Source organism: Lathyrus oleraceus, chromosome 6, assembly GCF_024323335.1.
Source record: "Lathyrus oleraceus cultivar Zhongwan6 chromosome 6, CAAS_Psat_ZW6_1.0, whole genome shotgun sequence".
NCBI lineage: Eukaryota > Viridiplantae > Streptophyta > Magnoliopsida > Fabales > Fabaceae > Lathyrus > Lathyrus oleraceus.
Window position 1 is genome coordinate 468,753,304 of NC_066584.1, and position 16,852 is coordinate 468,770,155.

Sequence of the window (16,852 nt, forward strand, 5' to 3'; positions counted from 1 at the left end):
GGTATCTGAAAGGAACTCTCCACTATGGAATTTTGTTCCCAACAACCGATGAAGGAAAAAAATGCAAGTTAGTGGGATACACCGACTGAAGTTGGTGTAGTGATGATAAGGATAGAAAATCCACAACTGGCTATGTGTTTATGCTAGGTGGTGCACCAGTTTCCTGGAGTTCAAGAAAGGAACCAGTAGTAACATTGTCGTCGTGTGAAGCAGAGTACATAGTTGCTTCTCTTTGTGCATGTCAAGCAACATGAATGGCGAGTTTGGTCAAAGAGATTACAGGAAAAAATCATGGAGCAATAACCATGAAGATCAACAACATGTTTGTTATTAATTTGGCGAAGAACCCGATAGCGCATGAATGAAGCAAGGACACCGAAATAAGGTACCATGATCTTCGAGAGCAAGTAGCAGAAGTGAACCTAAACTTGGAACACTGCAAAATTGAGAATCAGATTGCAGACATCGTGACGAAATGAGTGCACATCGAAGTGTTCAAGAAATTAAGATTTATGATTAATGTAGATAACTTACACATAATGAATTAGGTGGTGTGTTGAGAATGTAATTCATGGCGTCGAAGCATGTTGTTGTAGAAACACTTAGTTGTCGAAGTGTCAAGGAGTTAGTCCTAACATGGTTTTTTACGTAGGTCTAATTTTTTAGTGTTACCAGAATTAGGTATTTTGGACTTTGCTTGAGGAGGAAGCAAACCCAAAATCTATAAAAAAAAATGAGTAATCCTTATCATTGTAATATAACACATACTTATAGTTGGAAAAAAAAATTCTCAATTTGAGAGTAGAGATAAACTCTGCAGAAGTTTTTTCTTCTTCTTCCTTGCTCAAAAACCCTAATTTTCTTTTCTTCTCCAATTCAATTTTATTTTTTTCTTATCAATTATGTAGTGAAATCTTACAACCAAGATTGATTGATTCATTTGAGTGAAGAGTGAAGAACAAAAAGAATATTCAATAAGAAAGATTGATTCTTTTCAAAATTTATTTAAGAATTTATCAAATTTTGATGAATTTTTAACAATAACTTTATTAATTATAATTAATAAAATATTTTTTTAAAACCATATATCTATGCACGTAGAGTTGGAGAGGACAAGAATAAATAACAAAATTGATTTTAATTATGTGCTCAAGGTTGAATTCAACTAAGAATTTTTGTTAAAATAGAAAAGATCTTTATATCTTATTCAATTGTTTTTAAATATTAATAAAATGTTTTCATTAAAGTATATTATATTATTATTAAATAAGCTCAATTAATAAAAAAATAATATTATGATGATATGTTTTTGTCAAGGAATCTAATTATTTAAATTTATTTTTAAACATAAATCTGCACAACTAATGTATTGTTTAATAAAATATTTAATAGTAGTAAATGGTACATTTATTATTAATTTATTATGCTTCTAGAAGAGACGTGATCTCTTTTTATTGAAAGAAAACATTTAGTACTTCACAATTCCGTTTTGCATTTTGCATACAAATGTGTCATGAAAATCCCACTACTATAATAATTTCCATTAATAGCGACACAACAGACATTAATAATTATTGGAACTCTACACTAAATCTTATGAATATTATACAGATCCATGTTTCTTAATATCTTCCATAAATTCATCAAGATTCCGATCAGATGATCCACCAGTCGCCACCGCCACCTCCGCCGCCTTCTTCCACTTGATCGCATTTTTCTTAAACTCCTCTGCCTTTTCCCCAGCCATTGCTTCCAATAAGCACTTCTTCACTTCATCTCTTGTTACCAATTTATCTTCAATTTGACTATAACCCAACCTACTCCCAACTCCAAAAACATCAACCAGAAATTTCGCATTTGTAACTTGATCACCCCATGCTGGAAAAGTCAACACCGGAACTCCTAAAGTAAGTGTTTCCATGGATGAATTCCAACCACAATGTGTTAAGAAACATCCCACCGAAGAATTGGACAATACTTCTTCTTGTGGACCCCACTTCACGACTTTTCCTCTCCCACTTGTCTCCTCCAAAAACCCAACGGGCAAAACATGTGGCTTCCGACCAACTTCCTTAGGAGGTGGTTTCAATACCCATAGAAAAGATACTCGAGAATCCAACAACCCATATGCAATTTCATCCACTTGTTCTTGTGGAAGATACACAATAGTCCCAAAAGAAATGTAAACCACTGAGCCTTTTGGCTTCGTGTTCAGCCACTCTACAATATTACAATCATCTCTCTTAACAAAGTCGCCTCGAATATCACTGGCATCTTTGATTTTTGGGTTGTTGAACAAAGGACCAATAGGTCTCATGAGGATCGATTTTTCTGAAACGTACTCGATGAAATCATGTTCGAGTTCTTCATATGTATCCACCAGAACACAAAACACTTTAGACAAATTCTTAAACTGTTCTAAGATGAGTGTCGCTAGAAATGGATATTTACTATAAGGATGTAGAAAATCTGGGATTTCATTGTATTTAAGAGCAAAAGAAGAGTTGAGTTGAACATCAATATAAGGCTCTGAATCCGTAGGAAAACGTACCAGTTTATGGAAGTAGTTATAGTAAGCTACGAAAACAGCTGCGGATTGAATCCACAACAAAGCAGAAGGAATATCATGTTCCGTCGCTACATCACAAACCCAAGGAAGAAAAGGGTTGTTTATGATACATGAAATTGGTTTGTTTGACTCAGCATGATTCTGGATCAATTCAGAAAGAAACTTTCTTCCAACAAGTTCAAGCTGTTCGGAGTAGCCGCTGAGACTTGGTCTGATGGGGTCATCTTCTGGTAAACCGTCGTCAAAGAAGTGGAAAGTGAGAGAACCGTCGCCAATTGAGGTGGTTGATTTATCGGTGATGTTGTTAACGGTTCGCATGTTTTTGCCGGCGAACTCTGTTGTGATGAAAATGACAGAAGAGCCCTTTGCTGCAAGACACTTTGCTAGTCTAAGAAGAGGGTTTATGTGTCCTTGTGCAGGGTAAGATACTAGGAGGATTTGAATGGGAGCTTCGGATCCCATTTTTGTTTTTTTTCTTTGGTGTGAGTTTCTTATTCAGAGTTTAGTATAGGACTTTTATAGCAGTAGAAGGAGGAATATACTTTTAATTTATGAATATTAATATCATATTCTCTTTTTCTTTGACTAAATTTTCTTTGACTAAATTATGTACTAGTATATGTTTTGTAATGATAATAAATAAGTTTCTCATACAGGATAGAAAATGAGTGATAGCTCAATAAGATTTAGGGTGTACTTGTTTTAACATTTTTTTTAAATTATTTTTATAATGTTATAAATTTTTGTTAAAAAAAATTATAAGTTTTTTTTATTAAAATGTTTTGAATAGTTTTTTAAAAATGTTATTTGAATAGTGAAAATTTTATTTAAATATTTATTTTATTATACAGGATAGAAATGAGTGATAGTGCAATAAGATTTAGGATGTGTTAGTTTTATTTTTTTTATATTATTATATATTTTTGTTAAAAAAATTATAAAAAACTTTTATTCAAATGTTGAGTATTTTTGTTACATATATTTTTTTTTTAAAATTATAAAATTTTATAAAATTCTTTTTATTAAAATGTTTTGAATAGTGAAAATATGATTTGAATAGTTTTTTTTAAATATTATTTTAGGTATTTTTATCATTTTATTGAACTATTTTTGGATATCAAAGTTGTGGGATTGAGTTTGTACTCGGCAATAGAGGTTGTCTCATACACGTTTGTGGATTCTAGGATTCAATCTTGGATGTTACGGAAACATATGTTGAGAGACAGTGGCATATATGGTAAGAACATTAATTTCAACAGAGCTTTGGATAGTTTTAATGTTGTGATTCTAGATTTTGACCTCCGTGGTTTTATTAGAAAGGACACCGTCCTTCCTAAAGCACAATATGTTTTTGTAGTAAAAGTGTTCAGGACATGAATGTAAAGTTTGACATGGCCACTAGATAGAAATCTGTTTTTGGTTGTTTGCAACCAGCAATGCTTGAGATTTTCTCTTTGCAATCCCTATTGACGGTTTAGGCCAGCATATGTCTCTAGTAAAGTACGGTTTGCTCTATTTGACGCAACATGTGCTTGGATATAGTTAGGGAGCACGCTATTCATTGTAAGAAGCTTCCTGGATTTAAATACTGGCATGACTCTGTTAAGAATGTCATAATTGATATATTTAGGCATGCAGGAGTATCTGTGAAGCGTGTGTGGGTCCTCTTACTTATAAAGTGATCAACCTCTACTTTTTAAAGCAATATGGACTTAGTTAGAACTTACACTTGTTTCTCAATACAACTCACACTTGTTTCTCAACAGAAAGAGGTGTTTGTGAATTTCTAGAGTGATCCACAGGATGGGAGATCGACTCTTAGGTCAACAAATGTTCTAGTGTATGAGTGGGTATGAGGAAACATGCATGTGTATCTTGGGTTTGGGCTCCCTTCCTATGTGGAGAACTGCCCAAATATGATTAGCCCATTTGTCTCACTTATTTAAGTGGAGATGATCAATTTAGGATTGAGAGAGATAGAGAGGAAATAAGGATTCAAAAGAGAGAAAAAAGGAGAGAAACTCATTCCCGTTTTTCTGCAATCAGTCTCACTAAATCGATGATCCCCGATTCGTTAATCGTCGGGTCAAACTCAAATTTGGAGGGCATGTTTGTAACAAATGTATCTAACTTTTGATATTCAAAATTTTAAAACAACATCTGAGGTGAGAGTTATTTGCTTCACACTGAAGCCGCAGATTTGAAAAAAAATCATCTTTTTTATTCTTATTTATAAGCTAGTTTACTTTGTGATTTGCGGTTATTAGCACTAGTTTGTGAATCACTTTAAGACTCTCATGTACCCTTAATTGATTATAGTGGAGTTATTTCTTTTTTCTGGACGATCCATGGTGTTTACTCTCATATTAAGGGGGTTTCCACGTTAAAACTATCGGTGTTCTTTTGTGCCTTTATTTGTTTGATTTTCCGTCTTATATTTGTTGTTCATCCTCAAGGTTCCTACAAGTATGGAGAATTTTATATCCACTGCATATTGGTCTGTTATTGTGTCTTAATTTCCCATCAGAGTGGTATCAGAGCTCTTGGTTAAGGGCTATTTTACTTGTTTGAATGATTGAGTTAAATACAAAGATGAAGGTGGTATTGTTGAATGGTTCTAATTAACATTTATGGAAGGGCAAGATGAAAGACTTACTATTTATGAAGAAATTGCATTTACCAGTTTTTAGTTCCATAAAGTAGGATTCTGTGTCTGATGAAGAATGAGAGTTTGAACATCAACATGTATGTGGTTTTATTCGACAATATGTAGAAGATAATATTTATAATCATATTTCTAATGAGACACATGCAAAAACTTTGTGGGAGAAGATAGAGTCCTTGTATGCCTCTAAATTAGGGAATAATAAATTGTTTTTGTTGAATAACTTCATAAATTTGAAGTATAAGGAGGGGACTTCTATTTTAGATCACTTGAGTGAATTTTAAGAGCTCCTTGACTAGATGTCAGGAATGAGTATCAAGTTTTATGATGAAATTTTGGGACTATTTCTATTGCTATCTTTACCAGAGTCTTAGGAGACATTAAGGGTGTTATTCTTAGTGAGGAGATGAGAAATTATATCTAAAAAGTCCAAGGTATTTGAAACACCTTCTATTTTAAATACTTTTCCCTATAATATTTGCAACACTTTCTATAGCTCTTAGAGGTGTTATTTTTTGGAAACAACTAAGGGTTTTATTCTTAGTGAGGAGATGAGAAAGAAGGCACATGGTTGTTCATCTCAACCCAAGGTATTTGTCACTGAAAATAAGGGGATAAGTCATAAAAAGGAACCGTGGTAGAGAGAATAACATAAGCAAGTCCAAGCCGCGATACAAGAATCTGGAGTGTCATTATTGCCACAAAACAGGACACATACAAAAGTATTGATATCGGTGGAAAAGAGATAACAAAGGAAAGAAGGGTATGTCTAAACAAAAATTCATGAAGATCATGTTACTAATGTTATTGGTGATGATCCTTTATTCTCCGTGATCATGAGCTTGTCAATCTTGTATCAGACGATAGCATGTGGATAGTTGACAGTGGTGCTACATTGCATGTTACACCAAAGAATGATTTCTTCATATCTTATACTTCAGGTGATTTTGGAGTATTGAAGATGGATAATGATGGTGTATCTAAGGTAATTTATGTTGGTGATGTTTGCTTGGAAACTAACATGGGAATGAAATTGTTGCTTAGAGGTGTCTAACATGCTCCAGATGTCCGCTTTAATTTGATCTTTGTGCATATGCTAAATGATTGTGGTTATGATAATCACTTTGGTTTTGAAAAGTAGAAACTCAACAAAGGTAACTTGGTTGTGGCTAGAGATGAAAAGATTTCTAAACTGTATTAGACAAAAGCTTTGGTTGTTAGGGATAATGTGAATGTTATCGACATGGAAGCATCTTTGTGGCACTGAAGACTTAGTCATATTAGTGGAAAGGAGCTTAATGTTTTGAGTAAATGGATGTGAAAACGACTTTCCTTCATGGTGATTTGAAGGAAGAGATCTACATGAAACAACCCTATGATTTTCAAGTTAAAGGTAAAGAATATTATGTATGTAGATTGAGAAAGAGTTTATAAGGGTTGAAGAAAGCTCCAAGACAGTGGTATAAGAAGTTTGAGTTTGTTATGTGTGATCAAGGATACCATAAGACTACTTCAGATCATTGCATCTTTGTTAGAAAATTTTCTAACAATGACTTCATTATCCCGTTGTTATATGTTGATGATATGCTTATTGTAGGGAAAAGTATTTCTAACATTAAGAGGTTAAAAAAGCAATTGGGAGACTCATTTGCCATGAAAGACATGGGAGCTTCTAAACAGATTCTTGGCATTAGAATCACGTGTGACAGAAAAAAGAAGGAACTTTGGATGTCACAAGAACATTATATCTAAAAAGTGTTGCAAATATTTAAAATGAAAAGTTCTAAGGCGGCAAGCACTCTTCTCGCTACTCATTTCAAGTTGAGTTCTAATCAAAGTCCTTCAAGTGAAGATGAAGTGTTTGATATGAAATGTGTTCCTAATGACTTTGATATGGATAGTTTAATGAATGCAATATTATGTACAAGACCAGATATAATACATGTTTATGGATAGTCAGTAGATTTTTGTCAAATTCAGGTAGAGAGCATTGAAATGCTATAAAATGGATTTTAAGGTATCTTCGCGGTACTACTTCTGCGAGGCTTTGTTTTGGAGGAGATAAGCCTACTCTAGTGGGATACTCTGACTATAATATGGTTGGAGACATTGATTTCAGAAAGTCCACTTTGGACTACATGATTAAATTTGTAGGGAGAGTTGTGGCTTGGCAGTCCATATTGCAAAAGTGTGTATCATTGTCTACTATAGAGACTGAGTTCATTGCAACTACCGAGGCATGTAAATAGTTACTATGGTTGAAGAAATTTTTGCAGAAACTTAGGTTTGTTCAAGACAAATATGTGTTATTTGTTGATAGTCAAAGCATTGTTCATCTTGGTAAGAATCTGACTTTTCATAATAAGTCCAAACACATTGATGTGAGATATCATTGGATACGTGATGTTTTGGATGCTAAGTTGTTGGAGTTAGATAAAATTCATATAAATGATAAGGGTTATGGTATGATTACTAAAGCATTACCAAGAGAGAAATTTGAATCTTGTTGTGATATCGTCGGTTTGGCGACTTCCTCCACATAGTTGTGAATGAGAGATTTATTGGGTTTGGGCTCTCTTCCTATGTGGAGAAATGCCCAAATATGATTATCCCATTTGTATCACTTATTTAAGTGGAGATGATAAATTTAGGGTTCAGAGAGATATAGAAAAATAAGGATTCAAAAGAGAGAAAAGAGGAGAGAAATTCATTCCCATTTTTCTGCAACAAGTCTCACTAAATCGACGATCCCCGATTCGTTAATCGTCGGATCGAGCTCAAATTTGGAGAGCAAGTTCGTAACATATGTATCTAACTTTTGACCATACATAATTTCAAAACAACATATGAGGTGAGAGTTGTCTGCTTCACACTAAAGTTGCAGATTTGGAAAAAAAAATCAGCTTTTTGATTCTTATTTGTAAGCTAGTTTACTTTGTGATTTGCGGTTGTTAGCACTAGTTTGTGAATCACTTTAAGACTCTCTTGTATCCTTAATTGATTATATGGAGTTATTTCTTGGGTTTGGACGACTCGTGGTTTTTACTCTAATATTGATGGGTTTTCCACGTTAAAAATATCGGTGTTCTTTTGTGCTTTTATTTGTTCAATTTGTCGTCTTATATTTGTTGTTGATCCTCAAGGTTCTTACAAGAATGGTGAATTTTAAATCCGTTGCGTATTGGTATATTATCGTGTCTTAATTTTCCATCAGTGTAGACTTGACTGGGGTTTCTCCAAAGGGACTAAAGACTAGAGGTTTTATTGTGGGACTGACAATTCTCAAAGCCGCTTCAAATAAAGTGGTCAAGTATGAGAAAACATGTTTCAACAATTAACATGTTTTCACACCATTTGCCATTGACATTTTTGATTTTCTAGTACCATAAACAGTAGATTTTTTTACGTATTGTGTCACCTAAGACGATGTAGTTTTTAAGAGGATTAATTTTATCGTCTAAAAAGGAGTTGCGGCACAATTTGTTGTCTGTTTGCATTTTATTTATGTATAATCTTGATTATATATGAACTAATTTTATTTCAAATAATTTTGTATACAAATAATTTTTTAGATACATTTTTTTTATAAAAGAATATGATTTTAACTATATTTTAATCTTCATTAATATTAAAATTAATTTTTTAATTTATAAAAAAATGTTAATATTTTTTTAAATTTTTTATAACAATCATTGTCTTTGGTGTGATTCCAGATTTTCTTAAAATTATTTTCTTAAAGCTAAAAGAAACATACCTTTCATTAAGCATGACGGATCAAATTCAATTAATATGGACAAAGACAAAATATGTTTGTTGATACCTTTCAAATTGATCACAATCACCATTTTGCACCTCTTTCAAATTGTGACGTAAGAGATGATTCAATAAGGTTAGTATATATTGATTAACAAAAAACACATCTAAATATCAAAAAAATTAATAAAATATTAAAACAATTAAAATAATAAAATAAACAGATATGTAACTTTTGATATATTCAAATTTGTAGTGATAACTCCTCACACAAATTATTATTAATATTAGTAATACTACTAAACATTTATTTGATTTAGGAAAGATATGAGTAATTTTTAAATGATCAAATGACCAACAAATCATATTTTGTCCTTGACAACACATTTACATAATTATTAATAGTTCGTAAAGAAAATATTGATGGGACTCACTTTTTGTTGATTGCTATGGAACTATCAAGTGATTTTATAAAAGATTTCTTCTACTTGCGTATTTTTGTAGTAGTTCAATTCTTACTAAAACATGTGACTTTTTGAAAGAATATATATATATATATATATATATATATATAGATATATATATATATATAATATATATATATATATATATATATATATATATATATATATATATATATATATATATATATATATATATATATATATATATATATATATATATATAATATATTATATATATATATATATATATATATATATATAATATATATATATAATATATATATATATATATATATATATCGGGTGGATTGGTTGAAATAGTAATTGAAGAGGCAATCAATCTGGTTTGAATATTAGATCGATTACGTTATTGAATTGATGATAATCGATAAAAATTAAATTGATGATTTAAGTCCTTTTTTAAAATTAAAACGATGTCATTTTTATTATTTAAAAAATATATATAAATATAAAAGAAAGCTGATATTTCATTTCTTATACTTTATTTTAGTCGTCGTCAAAATTCAAAAACTTCCTTCTTCATCGCACAAGTTCCTTCACCATCATTTTTGGTCATTGTTCCTCCACCAGACTCTTCCTCTGTTACCGCTGCACCTCCACTCACTATCTCTCATGTGTTATTTTTGTTTTTTTCTCTCTCTCTCTCTCTCTCTCGTGATTTTGATTCGTAAATAGGGAGGATTGTGTTAATAGAAATCGTATGTTGAAAATAAGCACATGAAAACAATTAGGTTGTCATGCTTATGTACATAGAGGTATGATTTCCTCTTAAAAAATGCAACACGAATGTTTTTATAAGAATGATATTCCTACATCTTTTTTACACCAAATACATATAATATATACATTCTTCATCGTATTTATAAGGTAAATAGTGTTTTTTAAATAAAAAAATATTTTCTATGAACAATGCGTGAACAATGTATGAACAATGAGTGAATAATACCAGTAACCGTGGACAATGATTTAAAGTAGTGAAATAAAGCTGGTTAATGAAATGTAAAAAATTGGTTAATAAAATGATGAAGTTAGTTAATAAACACCCAAATATTAAAATAATTTTTAGTAATCCATCAAAGTTGGTTAATAAAATGTAAAAAGTTGGTTAATGAGATTATGAAGTTGGTTAATAAACATCAAGATATCAAAAATAATTTTGAACAATCATTAAAGTTGGTTAATATAACGTAAAAGGTTGTTTAATAAAATTATGAAGTTAATTATTCACACAATTTTTGTTAAGAGTCCCACATCGGACAATATATGGTCTGAACATGTGTTTATAAATGGAGGCAGTTCTCACTCTACCAACCGATTTTGTAGGGTTGAGTTAGGCCCAAACCACAGATTCTATATGGCATCAGAGCATGATTCTGATTCAGAGAATAAAAATGAGAAAAAAAATGGAGAGGAACAATGCCTCCAACGAAACAAAAACACCTTCCGCTATCACAAATACATCACCGTATTACCTCAGTCCCTCTGACAATCCAGGAACGCCACTTGTGGCTGCGACGCTCAAAGGCGAGAACTACTGCAATTTGGCACGTTCCATGAGGACGACCCTTCGCGCAAAAAACAAGTTGGGTTTCATCGATGCAGCGATCAAGAAACCTGCGAGAACAAATCCAGATTTCTACAATTGGGAGAGAGCCGATTCAATGGTCATGGCGTGGATAATTAATGTTGTAGATCCAGTTTTGCATGGAAGCATCTCTCATGCATCAACTGCAAGAGATATATGGGAGGATCTGGAAGAGAGATTTGCTCAAACTAACGCTCCAAGAATCCACCAGTTATGGGGAATGTTGTGTTTAATGGAGCATGAACCAAACACGACTGTGACAGAATATTACACCAAGTTCAAAAGTCTTCTTGATGAGCTAGGTGAGTTACAGCCACTTCTGGAGTGTACCTGCGGCGCATCTAAAGAGATTCTGAAGAGAGAGGAAAGCCAACATGTGCACCTCTTCCTTGGAAGTCTTAACAATGAGCGATTCGAGCATGTTAAGGCAACCATGTTGAACACCGAACCTTTGCCTTCGCTACGACGGGTCTTCAATCACGTCATCATAGAAGAGGCCAGGATCACAAGTGAAAGAGATAAGATGGTCGCATTCAAGGGAGAATCAAGAGGATCTGCCTTTTATGCTCCAAATCAGAATAGGCTAAGAAGAGATGGACAAAAGCCAAAATGTGATCATTGTGGCAAAGTTGGTAACACCAAGGCGGGTTGCTTTGAGATTACAGGTTATCCGGAAAACTAGGGCACGCGAAGGACGCAACGTTATCCAAGAGACAATGGAGGACAGCCCAGAGCTCACCATGCACATGTTACTGAAGATCAAAAAGAAGAGAAAGAAACAGTGCAGGGGAGAGCGTTGCATGGTTCGCGTGTGATGCATCATGACTCTTTTGATGCTGGTAATGATATGTTATGCAAGGATAAAAAATGGATCTTGGACAGTGGTGCATCACACCACATGACCCCTCTCTTATCCTTAATGAGAGGGGTAACCAAGATTGAGAAACCTTTCTATATCACTGTTCCTACAGGGAATGCAGTGTTAGTAGAGGAAATGGGGATCATTGATCTTAGAAAAGACATATCTTGGCACAACATTCTATTTGTGCCTAAGTTTGATTGCAATTTGATTTCAATCTGTCAATTGACTAGCGATTTAAATTGCTTTATAACTTATCATTCTAATCATTGTTTGATACAGGACCTTGTCACGAAGAAGAAGATTGGTTTAGGTGATGTACATTGCGGGGTTTATGTGCTGAGGCAACAAGTTTAAGGGTCAGCTTTCAAGGCTCATCATGAAAACGAAACTGCTCTCTGGCATGCACGCATGGGACATCCCTCTTCTCAAGTCATGCAATGTATATCTCAGCTAGTGAATTTTAATTTCAAAAATAATGTAGTCCATTGTGTAGCACCTCAAATTTGCACCTATCATTGTACATACATTCTCATATTAGGTCATAACATAACATGGTCCACTGCATAGCATTGCATTGTCCCTTTTGCCTCAAGTGCAAGCCAGTCAGGAGAATTAGGTCAAACTGATCAGGAGATCAGTCAATCAAGCAAGCAAGTGTGTTTTTCATTGAGCCAAGGCCCTAGGGTTGGTCCAACATGTTCACATGACTTGGGGAACCATTTGAAGTGTTTAAGTCAAAGATTGGATGCTCAGAAGTCATCAGGCAATGCACAGTCAGTCAGAAACCCTAAAAAGTCAACCTTGGTCAACTGTGGTTGATTTTATGGTTTTGATGGATGGATTTGGTTTGAGAGAGCTTATTCATGTCCCAATAGGCCTCATATATCATGGCAAACAATATCATTGAAGAATTTGAAGCCAATCAGAAAATTTCCAAAAATAGAAACTGTACCTGTAATTTTAACTGCCAAAAATGGAAACTTCTTGATCCCAAGCTTACATCATGATACAAGCTTCAAATGAATTTTTGCCCAACATGAAAGTTGAATATCTTGTTCTCCCATTTCCAAAAAGTCCAAGAACTCTCAAATCCCATGTATGGTTGGCAAGATATGATCAATTCATTTGCAAAAAATTTTTGAACTTCAAAAGGCCATATCTCTCAAACCATTTGGCCAATTTTGGTGGGGTTTTTTCCTACAAGTCCTATTTAATCCCCTCTTTCCAAAAATGTCATCCTCATGTACCAAAACCTTACCATGCAAAATGGCCTTTTTGGACTTGTCTTAATTAAATTCAAGTATGGTGCAAAAATGACTTTGTGAAATAACCATTTTTAGGACATTTGGCCAATTGGAACTTGTTTGAATTGTTATTTGAAGCTTGCCCAAGGCCCAAACTCGGGCAGACCACACACCTCCATGTGCATTGGTTCCAAAATTAGCAAATTGAGCAAATGGTTTCATTTGAGATAATCATGTTTAGCACTCTTACTTAGCTCATTAAACAGAAGTATTTAAACATATTTCCTGTCATTTACAAACCCTAGAGCTAGCAGCAGCCATCATTTTGAACACAGAAAAATTCTCTTCTCTCTCAAAAACAGAATTTCTTCACCTTGAATTCTGGTTGAAAATTGCAAAGGACCACGAGCTAACTTGTTTGCTTTATCATTTACCATCACTCTTGAGCCTATTTGAAGCACCATTTCCCAACTGGAAGCATAGAACACAGACTGTTTTCAAAGAACCCTTCCATGGCAGTTTGGAGTTAGAGTTGAATCGAGCAAGTTTGAGCTTAAATCCTTCCACCATTTGTCATTTGAAGCTTGAAGCAACAACTGTTTTTGCTATTTGGAACCAAACAACAATCACATCACGACTGTTCTGCAAAATAGGTGAGTTTTCGATTTCAACCTTTTCCAAAACCATGATATGCTTATGATAGGTCTCCTTGCCATGAGCATTTTGAACTTTGAACCCACAAAAATGGTTAAGTATACTGAAAGTTATGTTGAATTGAAATCTGGCATATGATTATGTTTCTGTTTGATGCTTCTTTGTTGGTTCAAATTGATGCTGATAATTGTTGGATTTGTGATGCATGATGCTTGCTGAGTCCATTGATATGTTGTTTTGCCATTTCTGGAAAATAATTTCGCATGATGATGATGAACATGAAGATGAAATACTGCAGCTTGCATAAACCCTAAACATTTTCCAGATTTTCTTTAAATCGTGTTTGGTCTTTGCTTTGAAATGATGTTGCATGAATATCACTGTTTCATTGCCATGCTGTTTGTGCAATTCTGGGTGAAATTCGTTTTTTATGATGATGAACAAGATGATGAATACTGTACTGTAGCAAACCCTAGAGTTTTTCCAGAACCGCGTTTGACTACTTCCGTTTGCATGAGTTCCACTGTTTCATTGCCTGGCCAATCACAACATTTCATGTGTCTCACCAATACGCTGCGTTTTACTAAATGTTCCAGCAAATTACAAAAATGCCATTCTCGTTTCATTTAATTCAAATTAATTCATTTAATTTCATATTTTATTTCATTTGGCATGGCTCACTTGCAAAATTCATAATTCATTCATTTCAATTCCAAATTTCATGGGAATTTTTGCATCATCTTCATCATGATCCCTAGTTTTTTTATCATAATTTTTACTGATTTTTTGGGTGAGTAAATTTTAAATGGCATTAGGGTTTGTAGAATGTGACCAAATATTGTACATCTTACCAAATCAATTGTGAAATTGTGATGCTTTGTCCATTTGATCTGAAATTTTTTGTGCTTAATCTACACTCATCCATGTTTATTTTGATGTAAAGATCATGAATTTATCTTATGTGGTTTGAGAGTTGTGAATTTTTGAAGTAGGGTGTGACAACTTGTGTCACACCATTGATGTGCAGCTTGCTGATTTTTGTATCCATGCTTTTTGACCTCTAAATGAACTGATTTTTTGCATGAACCTACTCTTGTATGTCTAGTTCACTTGTGAATTTTCTTGGAATTAATTATGGCATTTCCTAATTGTTTGAGATTTTTCTCCCCTGTCTAGTCAAATGTTGACTTTGTGTGATACATCTTGCCATTCCATTTGTGAAATTCTCATACTTTATTGGATGATCATGAAATTTTACATGTGCATACTAGACATCCTAAGCTTTGCCATGGTGTTGATCCCATTCATTTATCATTTGTTATCACTGACTTATGAATTTTTGAAGTTGATGTATGTTTGGTTGACTTCTTTGAGCATGCTTGAAATTGCTTTGACTTTCTGATTTTCATTGACTATCTTCCCATGATCCAAATGAGCTGAAATTTGACATGCTTACCATGCTATGTGTTAGGATTGATCATGATTTATTTGGTGATTTTTGAAAATGTTTGAGTTGACTTTTGATGCAAGTCTTGCTGTTGACTTCTATGAGCTCTCATTTGCCATGCTTTGACTTCTTTTGCTTATGAAATGATGATGATGCATGATATGAACATGAAACCAATTGGGTTTGCTTCCTAAATGTTTGAATTTGATTTTGATTGGACATTGCTTGCTGTTTTGGCTTTCTCATTCATTTTTGACCCTAGGCTTGCCCTAGTGGTCCTGTTACTCACCTTTGAGTTCATGTTTTCAGGTTGACCAACAAATGACCAATGAGACCATTTCTTTTTGATTGAGCTTGCTTGAATACCATGACTAACATGTTTTGTTTTGTAGGTTGCTTGGCTCACATGCCTTAAGCCTTGTGCCTTGCACATCCATTTGCCTCTAATTAACTGTTGATGTCTGTTTCTTTTTGCTTTGTTTGAAGTTGTATACTAATGTCTGCTTGACTATTTCAGGTGCTTTTAGTTGCTCAGTTCCTTGTGAACTTTTGCTTTGCTTTGCTTATTAAGCAATTTGCATTGAGGTATACTTCTAATCTTCATGTAGTCTGGAAGACCTGGTCTGTTACTTGGCCAGGCAACTGTCTGAAGCCCTCCTTAAGAGGCAATGTTTGTGTATGTTTAAATCTTGTCCCTGTACATATTCAAAGACCTCCTAAGGGAAGAGGCAATTGGCAGAACCCAAGGGATATGCAATCTATCCCCTGCTATTCTGTGTGTCTTCTGCTTTGCTCACACCACTGTGTTGATGCATTGCAGATACAAACCCAAGATCTTGTACAATTGTACAGTTGAGTCAGTATCAAATGTGTAGAAGGGTTCCCACTTTCTGAACCCACACATTCTTGTCAAATGCTCTCCCTGACCAGGGATAAGAGCAATGAGGCACACCCCTCATCTCCTTTCATCTGCTTCACCTTATCCCCTCAATGGCAAGGTTAAGAGCACTCTTCACCCCATTCCAGAGGTTTGTTTGTTGAGGTTGATATGACCCCTCGACTAAAACCTAACCCATGTTTGAGCCCCCTTGTTGGTGTGTTTATTTCATGCTGTATATGTTTGTGTGGTGTGATTGTATCCCCTAGGTTTGCTAGACTCCGCGTAGTCTCGTTTGCATGTCAATTAAGGTAGCACGGTTCCTTCGTATAGGACTTCCTTTCTTGCTTGAGCTTTATTAAAACACAAACAAACATTATCCCCTCTTAAGGATACGTTAACTCCTTCTACTACAGATGAGTAAGTCTCCCAAGGTCGAGCATCAGGTAGATTGCGCAGTGACGTCGTCCACTTAAAAAACACAAACCAACGGGAATAGTTTGGCCGAACTACGGCAACTCTGATTCTCATGTCCAGATGAGATACGTAGGCACGAGATGCGATGTCTTGTCGAGTTTGACTAACAACTAATCCTTGTTTGCTTTCGCCCTCGTTGCGATCCTTTCTCTCGCCCTCGTTGCGATCGAGACATTCCCTTTCTCTTGCCCTAGTTGCAATCGAGACCCTTTGTTCCACTAGTTTAGCCGAACT

At 34.2% G+C, this 16,852-nt stretch overlaps 1 protein-coding gene across 1 annotated transcript; it reads right to left on the bottom strand.

Moving 5' to 3' along the window:
- Positions 1–1,367: 1,367 nt before the first annotated feature.
- LOC127092561 (gallate 1-beta-glucosyltransferase) lies at positions 1,368–3,189 on the bottom strand. Its single transcript, XM_051031460.1, has one exon. It carries the CDS (start codon positions 3,029–3,031, stop codon positions 1,604–1,606), a length of 1,428 nt encoding a protein of 475 aa, XP_050887417.1. The 5' UTR covers positions 3,032–3,189; the 3' UTR covers positions 1,368–1,603.
- Positions 3,190–16,852: the final 13,663 nt, after the last annotated feature.